General features: G+C 36.8%; 1 protein-coding gene across 1 annotated transcript; it reads right to left on the reverse strand.

The window, feature by feature from the left end:
- Nucleotides 1-6,846: 6,846 nt before the first annotated feature.
- Nucleotides 6,847-9,224, reverse strand: LOC308409079 (signal-regulatory protein beta-2-like; the record flags this gene model as incomplete). Its single annotated transcript, XM_080901613.1, has 7 exons — nucleotides 9,215-9,224; nucleotides 8,612-8,722; nucleotides 8,129-8,458; nucleotides 7,607-7,948; nucleotides 7,213-7,341; nucleotides 7,075-7,118; nucleotides 6,847-6,978 (listed from the first exon to the last, which is right to left on the reverse strand). The coding sequence occupies exons 2-7, from the start codon at nucleotides 8,652-8,654 to the stop codon at nucleotides 6,847-6,849; spliced, it is 1,020 nt and encodes a 339-aa protein (XP_080757739.1). The 5' UTR covers nucleotides 8,655-8,722; nucleotides 9,215-9,224.
- Between the last annotated feature and the right edge of the window lie 210 nt (nucleotides 9,225-9,434).

A 9,434-nucleotide genomic window follows, 5' to 3' on the forward strand; every position in this document is an offset into this window, starting at 1 on the left:
TTTGTCTTGATACAGATTGTAATGTAAGGTTCTTAAAACCACTGATCGTTTCTAATGTTGAAATCTGTAAACGTCTCTGATATACGGTTACTCTGGATAAAGTGCCTTTACGTGTAGAAAAACTGCAGGTGGGATATAAAGTTGCATTTCCTCAGTATAATAACCATGACCACAAAAATAGACTAGAAATATTCATTTATTTTATTTAAATCAAATAAAATTTGTAACTTTGTTGTAAAAAAATTAAGAAATGTGGGAAAGGGGAGCACTGGAAACTATGTATATTACGTAGCTGGGCATCTCATCACGTGTATTGTTTTAATTAGTTTTTTGAAGTATTTGGAGGATTTTTTTTCTTTACAGCAGGTTGAAAGGAGATGGCATGAGATGAGAGAACAACAAATACCACTCATGGCCAGATTAGACAAGAATGTTGTAATTTCTGGCTGAATGGAAGAATGAGATTCATTCAGTATACAATACTGAGTACTACAGCTTATAGGCATTAAAGATAAGCCAACATCAACAAGGTGATCACATACCAAGTGATGCTAAACAGGTTTGCTAATTCAGTGATCCAGCCCTAAAGTCTTGCAAGTCATGTTGATCTTCTGCATCTTCACTGCTTTTGCACCTTTTAATGCACCTCTGTTAGCTTTCATCATGGTAAAGACAGCAGCAGAAAACAACCACGTGTCCTTATTCTGGGAAAAAGATAAATAAAAATATTTGCAATATTGAATGCTAAACACCAATACATTTTGATTATTTTACAGAGATAACCCAAGCTTTACCTGTTGATTTTTCTGACTGCTGAATCTTTTCTGTGGAACAGCACCTTGTTTATGGAATATATCGATAAATATTAATAGAAATGCAAAACTTTGTACTTTAATTATTTTTAGCTAAAACACTGTGGTAAACTTTAATTGCCTGAGAAATGATCACTAAGGTTTTTCTTGATGAGGACAGCTATAACTTTTTGTTTAAATTTGATGGGATAGCTATGATTAACTTATATTACCTTCACAATAATCCCTGCTGTTTTTCTTTGACATGCGAATCAGGACAGCTATAACAATCAGACATATAGTCAAGACAGCACACAGCAGAAGAATAACTGTACTGGCACCCTGTGACCACGTACAGTCTCCTGGAACAATAACAAAAGAAGAAATACAGTAACAGATGAGTAAAAGTCAACCTACTGATTAGATTCCTATAAATGTGAAATTTTACACCCAAAAACTAATTATGGTCTATACACTTACATTTTTAAATATTCAAATGAACAGATCATGGTACACCTACCTTGAATATTCACTTTAGTTCCATTTCCAAATAATATCTCCCCACATATGTCCACAGCACAGTAGTAAGTCCCAGCATCAGAGGAGCTGACGTTCTTAGAGAAGCGATAAACACATCTCTTCTGAGTCTCAGATCGATTCTCACATTCATCATGTGTATTTCCATGAGTATAGATGATGTTTGGATGAGATTTATTTGATTCGGCTCTGAGCCAAAAGACACTAAGATCTTCTGAACATGTTGCTTTGTCAAAGACAGAGATGATCGAACATTGCAGAGTCACTGATTCTCCTGGATGGAGTGGGTCTAATACTGGAGGCCACTGAACAACAGTATAGTTTGATGTCATCTGAGTATTTCCTGTGTATTACAAAAGATACGGAGATGCTTTAAAGCTTATAGTAGAAACTTTAAAGTTTGTAAAAGTAGCTCAGTCTTACCTTTTACTGACAAATACGTCTCACTCCACTGAATGGGATACATCCAATCAGCTATTCCACAGTGATAGATTCCCTCATCCTCTTGGACTGTCTTCAGAACGGTCAGGTTGCAAACATTATTAGCATTTTCCACATTAAATCTCTTTCTAGAAAACTCAGGACTATATTCAGGTGGTGCTGATTTTGACAATGTCACAATTAATTTAAGACCATCTCCAGCACTCTGCTTGTACCAGTGGACTGTTATACTGCCGAATTCTTTAATGGGCAAAGCACATGTTAATGTTGCTGCTTCACCGAGCTGAACGGTTTTTACTGGGACCAGAGAATCTGAAGAAAAAGAAAAACAAATAGGAAAAAGTGTTACAAGAAAAAAAAGAAACATTTAAATGATAATTGTATTAATTGTAATTTTAGTATGTAGAGTTTCAACAAAGAAAATTATTAGTGAAAATAAAAAAGCGCTTAAATTCTCTATAAAAGTTAAGAAAATTATTATAGAGAATAATGAAAAACCACTTACACCCTCGATGAAGAAAACTCAGTGTAATCCATACCATGATCATCTTGGCAATGTCTTTTGCTAGAAGCGTTCTTCATATTTCAGCTAGAAGAGGAGGTGGGATTGTTTTAGACTAACCTGTAAAATGCTGCTGATTGGTTATCAAACAGGTCATTTCAGAAGTCGTCTTCCTGTCACATTAGTCCGATCCTTCATTTTGTAAAACATCACTTGTCTTTTACCTTTCATCACAGTTATCCAAGTTGTTTACTTTTTTCGTTTAAGATAAGATAAGATAACCTTTATTAGTCCCACACGTGGGAAATTTGTTTTGTCACAGCAGGAAGTGGACAGTGCAAAAGTTATGAGGCAAAAATTAGAATACAATAAGAATAAATACAGTACACAGCTGTACAGAATAGAATAAAATAAAATACTATATACAGTAGAATAAAATAAAATAAATATACAATAAGATAAAAATAGAATACAAATACAAATACTATATACAACTGAGTAAAAATACAACGATGACAGAAAGGATTATTGCACTTAGTATTATTGCATATGTATGGATGTGTGTGCTTGATCAGTTAAAGTCTTTATTATGGAGTCTGACAGCAGTGGGGAGGAAAGACCTGCGAAATCTCTCCGTCCCACACCGTGGGTGCCGCAGTCTCCCACTGAAGGAGCTGCTCAGTGCTGTCACAGTCTGCTGCATGGGGTGGGAGATGTTGTCCATCAGGGATGACAGCTTAGCCGCCGTTCTCCTGTCACTCACCACCTCCACTGGGTCCAGAGGGCATCCTAGAACAGAGCTGGTTTGATGGTTGTTTTGAATGTTTTTGTGTACAAGTTGTGTTCTGACTGATTGGTCTTCTGGTCTTTTGACTTGAACACTGGTAGCTTTGTTTTGTCATATGTACTTCATTCTGCTTATGTCGTGCCTCAAGGCACTTCATGCTGTAGGTTACAGAACCTACAGTATTTGGAGGAAAAGCTCAACAAATAACCCCCTATAATTAACCACTTTGAGTTGGTGAGAAGGATAAACTAAGTTTTAACAGGAACAAACCTCTGTCAGAACCAGGTTTAGGTAGTGGCAATCTACCATGACCGTTTCTGTGCTATGTTGAATTCTTTAACCAGACTGAAACACTTCAAATAAGTCAATTATCTGCCAATGATCATTTGAAATGGTTTCTCAGCGGCTTCTTCTCTGACTCCACCTTATGGTAGAGCTGCTCTTCCAAGTTTATTCTCTCCCACACCTGCAAGTTATTATCCATGTTGAGACTGCTACCTTAAGGACCAGCTGTGGCTGTGATGCTCCGCCAGATCATTCTGTCCATTTTAATAATTCTTGGATCTGCACCCCACTCGCTCATCAGAAGCTCATCAGCTGTGTGGACTTTCACTGGTGGCTTTGCACCCTGTTCTGACCTCCATCTCTGTCAGTACATAGACGTCAACCCAAGAACAGATTCAAAACAGAGGAAACAGCAATATAGGTTTTCACAAGCTTAATTGCTAAACACAGGACTAAACAGTGACATGAGGGAGAGAAGCTTGGCGGAGAGTCAGAAACTGTAAACAAAGGTTTGTTGCTACATGAGCTTTGATCATTCTCTGTAAGATTAAGCTCAGCTATTGAACGGCGTATATTTTAAAGTAAAGGCTTTAAAACCAAGTTAGTACAAACGTCACTAATGTCACATGACTTTGCCGACATGTGGCCAACAGGAATGTTTTCATGTTCTTCGTTATTAAACATTTGCACATAAATAAGTGACATAATATTCAGTACTTACTTAAAGTTTACTCTTCGGACGCCCCTCATCCGCCGTTTTTTTTCGGTAAAATTATCCACACCCATCACCGCCCTATGCATTCTGGGATATGTTGGGCCATGAAGTCTACACCGCCACGTCCTTGAAATTCAGGGAAATGAAGGACGCATTTGAGGCAGCCTTCGAATTGGGACAGCCTTCGTCGCGTCGCTGTGACGTAATCGGCCTTAAAATGCGGCCTTTAAGGCTGCAGACGCTGAATTGGGATACATCTGCTTGTTTCTTGAGAATGTGGAATATAATTTTCAGTCATCATACTGGTTATGTGAAATAGGCATTAACTCTATCAATTATACTGGGGTTTTCTTGGTTGATTGTTTTATTTCACTTTATGAAAAACAATCACAATTGTGATACATGGAAACTTTAGCATTGCTATGATTTTGCTTTCAACCAAGCATGTACAAAGAGGCCTTTCTTCCTCTTATACTTCCTCTCTCTTCCTTTTCTCTCTCTTTCTGTAATATCAAGTAACAGCTACCACTGTTTTATCAAAAAGCAATAGGTGTGAAAAGGTTAGACGCATCCTCACACCTTTTTCTCCCTCATGAGCTGACCGTTTCACACTTTCATGTTTTTTGTGTTTGTTTGTAGTTACAGAGAGAACTATCAACAAAGAGAAGGTAAAGTGCAAATCATTAACCAACCACACACTGGAGATTTTAGTAAAAATGCTATGATGGGAAATCTCATGAACCGTTGATACTTGAACTGTTCCAGAAAGTCATGGGGATAATCGAGATGTTTTCTGGTAAAATGTGAGATCAGCCTTTGTGTTCTTTTTGATTAGCACTTTTTTTTTCCCACCTTGGAGCCCTACATAGACTCAATATTTTCCAGGTCTCTTTCTTATTATTAAATGATGGTCACTGATGTTAACTGAAGAATGTAGTTCTCTAGATGTTGTGCCTGCAGATCTAGATGTTGTTATTGGCTCAGAACAATATCTCATTTCTTATTTTTGCGGCCCAGATTCATACTGCAGAGATCTCTCAATGATTCCCTTTGATTTTGACCTTGGTGGCAATGTTGCTTTTGACTGAAATGTAATTTACAAGATAGAAAAGTGAATTCTTACCCGTTTTGCTTACTGCTAATAATTTGATAAAAGAGGATGAATCAGCATACATTTTTCTAATGAACCCTGAAACAAGACGCATGAAATGAAAGTCTGCAAAATGTGTCACTTCTGCTGGAAGACTGAAAAGCATTCACTTGTCCACATGTCTATTAGCTAATTATAGGCCTGTTTCCAAGCTTCCTTTACTTTCCAAGGTTTTAGAGAAAATGACATTAAAGTGTGGTTGGCTTTAAACTTTTTAAATTTTAATGAAAAGAAAACAGAGGTGTTGTGTTTGGACCCAGTTGTCCCGGTGAGTCGTCCTCTGTTGATTTGGGACCCTTGGAAGTTTATTTTAAACCTGTTATTACTGACCTTGGTTTTAAGTTGGACAGACAAGTTAGAGCAGTGGTGAAGTCCAGTTTTTAACCTTTAAGGTGACTGGCAAAAGTGAAGTCTTTTCTTTCTAACCAGCACCTTCAAAAAGTGATCCATGCTTTTATTTCTTCCCGTCTGGACTACTGTAACGCACTTTATGTGTGGGCCAGTCAGTCGCTGCTCTCACGTCTGCTGCTGGTTCAAAATGTCACTGCTCACCCTGTCGGTCTCTTAGGTCAGCTGACCAGCTGCTCCTGGAAGTACCAAGATCCAGGAGGAAGCTCCGAGGGGACAGGGCCTTTTCTATCGTGGCTCCTAAATTATGGAATAACCTGTCCTTGCACGTTAGAGAGGCGCCTTCACTGTCCACTTTTAAAACACGTCTTAAAACTAGTTTTTATTCGTTGGCTTTTGACCTCAGTGAGACTTAGTTTCTCTTGTAATTATATTAATTATTTAAATGCCTTATAAGCTTATATTTTATATATTTTTCTTTTATTTGGCTTTTATTTATATCTTATGTAATTTTATTATGTAGCTTAAATGTACATAACTTTGTGTCAGCTGTGGCTCTTTTAAAGTGCTTTATAAATAAAGGTGATGATGATGATGATGATGATGTGAGACAAAATTAATTTACACTTGCAGGTACAGGAATTATGTGGAATGATGAAAGCTGTGTCTCTAGTCTGTACAAAACTATGGATGGGAATTACATGTGAAATCCTGTTTTGTGAACAAACTAAAGTGGAAAAAATTGCATTTATTTTTGTATTTTCCCTTCTTAGCAAGGCAAAACACAACTTTGTCAAAATTCTCTAAAGGTTAGATCTTTGACTAAAAGTAGTAAAGCTAATACAAATCACTACTTTTAATTTTATCAACACATTATCATTAAATTCCCTATTAATAGCACACTATTTCTAGCATAGTATGCATGTTAGCCATGTGATAGACTGACAACCTATCCAGGGTGGTCATCTATTAAAGCCTATTTATAGAATAATTTCACAAACAAATTTCTCTTTTAAGCATTATATTTATTCATGTTGCAGAATTTTAGCACAGTTGATACATTACAGAACTGAAATTACATTTCTGCTTTTGACTTTTGCACACAGTTCATGCAACAGCATTCATGCATCAATGCAGTGTGTGCAGATAATTCAATCTAAATACAAATAAGCATGCTGATATAACATATACTGTATTGAATACTAAAAGAGATAAGAAGCCCATTATTAAAAAGCAAACATCAGCTCGATTATTGCATACCGGGAGATACTCAATAGGCTAGCTAATTCACTAATCCAGCCCCAAAGCCTTACAAGCCATGTAGAGTCGCTGCCTTTTCGACATTTTTCCATCTTTTAATGCACCTCTCTCAGCTTTCATCAGGGTAAAGACAGCAGCAGAAAACATCCATGTGTCCTTATTCTAGGAAAATCAATCAAAGAAAAATATGGGAAATGTTAAAACCTAAACACAATTAGGCTTTTTAAATTAGGACAGCCCTAGTTTTAAGTACTTTACCTGTTGTCTTCTCTGATCACTAAAGTTTTCCTGCAGAACAGCAACTTAATTGCAGAATAATACAGATAACAATGAATTCAAATTAAAAACATTTTACTTAAATTCATTGATGAGATTGCTATGATTAACTTTAATTACCTTCACAGTTATCCATGCTGTTTTTCTTTGATGTGCAAATAAGGACAGCTATAACAATCAGACATATCGCCAGTAAAGCACACAGTAGAAAAATAACTGTGCTGGCGCTCTTTGACCATGAGTAGTCTCCTGGAACGACAAAGAAAAAAACAAAACATGTGTTTGTTAGTTTATAATTTTTTTCCCTTTTTGAAGTAATGGAAAGCAGAATGATACAATTTTCCCTTTAGAGTGGATGCAAAATTAAATAAGTTTAATGTCATCTCCTAATGAGATTGCTGTGAAATAGAAAATACTTGTTTTACACCAAAATGCTGCTAAATTCAGCTGAAATTTACAAATTTTAAACTTAAATATTCTAATTTTCAAATTAAAAGATGAGTGGTACAGGTACCGTGAATATCCAGTTTAGTTCCATTTCCAAATAATATCTCTCCACATGTGGCCACAGCACAGTAGTAAGTCCCAGCATCGGAGGAGCTGACGTTCTTAGAGAAGTGATAAACACATGTCCTCTGAGTATCAGATCTTTTCTCACATTCATTATGTGTATTAGCGTAAATGACTGGATGAGATTCATGAGATCTGTCTCTGAACCAAAGAACTCTGAGACCTCCTGGACACGTCTTGTTGACAGAGTGAGAGACTGAACACTGGAAAGTCACTGTGTCTCCTGGATGGATTGGATTTGATCCTGTCAGCTGTTGAACAACTACTGATGCTTTCTGATTGTTTCCTGTGTAATAAAAATGCAAAGACATTGCACTGTCATAGTAGCTCAAAAATATTGTAAATGAGTGTTACGTTCCCCTAAAAAGGTTCAGGGGATGAGGGGGATGTAACAAAATGTGTCCAGGTCGAAAAAAGGAGACAGAGAGGCAAAAGAGCTTTTTTAAAGCTTATATTAAGGATGTACCCTTACCTTTTACAAACAAATATGTGCCACTCCAGTTAGTCCTAATCCACTCTGTGAGCCCACAGTGATAGATTCCCTCGTCCTCTTGGATGGTCTTCAAAATAGTCACATTGCTGAAATTGTTATCATTATGTTCCTCAAATCTTGATCTAGAAAATGCAGGACCATATTGCGCTGGTGTAGATTTAAACGATGTCATAATTAACTTTAGGGTATCCCCGTGATTCTGCTTGTACCAGTGGACTTCTCCACTCTGGAGCCCTTTGGGCAAAGCACATGTTAGGGTCACTGGTTCACCAAGTTGAACTGTTTTCACTGGAACCAGAGAATCTGAGGTAAAATAAATAAAATTAAAAAAACATTAAAAAGCATTATGTACATGTAAAAGTCATCTCACAGATTGTTTATTCTAATAGTCCTCTATTGGTTAGCGTGTACAAGCGAAGACAATTATTAGAGAGAATAATTTAAAAAAGCACTTACATCCTCGATGAAGAAAAATCAGTGTAATCCATACCGTGATCATCTTGACAGTGTCTTTTGTTAAGGATGTTATTCATATTTTAGTGAGTGAAGGAGGTGGGATGGCCATACCTTTGGTGTAAAATGCATCTGATTGGTTATCAGATTCAAAGCACACTTCCTGTCCTTGGCTTAATGAAACAAGGCTGTCATTCATCTCTCATTGCAGCTGTCCACATTAATTACTGTTTGTTTTTTTCGTTGGAAGGCCGGTTTGTGTATGAGTTCTATTCTGAATTCCAGTCTTTCAACTTAAAAGAACTACTGCTGTTTGCGATATGTACTTTACTGCAAGAAACGTATTACATTGTGCATCTTAGAGGAACACTATACATATGAAGGGGCACAAAATAAATTTTTCCTTGCAAGAAGTATAGATCAGGCTGACCGAATGTTGCCTTTAAAAGTGGTTTTGCACCTGTAAAAACCAGAATTAGTCTATTTTCTTAACAGATATCAAAGTATATCGTGTGAAAAGAAAAACAAAATCGCACATAATCACAGAGGAAGAATCAGAATAATGCTGATCTTAAACTACACGATTTAAGCTAAAAATGTACTCACTCACATAAACAACAACAGTTGTACTGCAAAGTAATTCTGGCAGACTTTGTATAACAACAGAGCTGTGTAAGGAAGAGAGAAAGCTGTGCTGGTTGGTGGGTTCTTAGAGGAGTGGAATGAAGACAGGCAAGCTTTTTACCAGAGAGTGTAGAAAGTGGAGAACTAACCATCACACTAAAAAGTGCAAGAGAAAAATCTGACACATGGGAACCTTTATGAT

The sequence above is a fragment of the Rhamphochromis sp. 'chilingali' genome (assembly GCF_963969265.1).
Source record: "Rhamphochromis sp. 'chilingali' genome assembly, chromosome: 13".
Classification (NCBI taxonomy): domain Eukaryota; kingdom Metazoa; phylum Chordata; class Actinopteri; order Cichliformes; family Cichlidae; genus Rhamphochromis; species Rhamphochromis sp. 'chilingali'.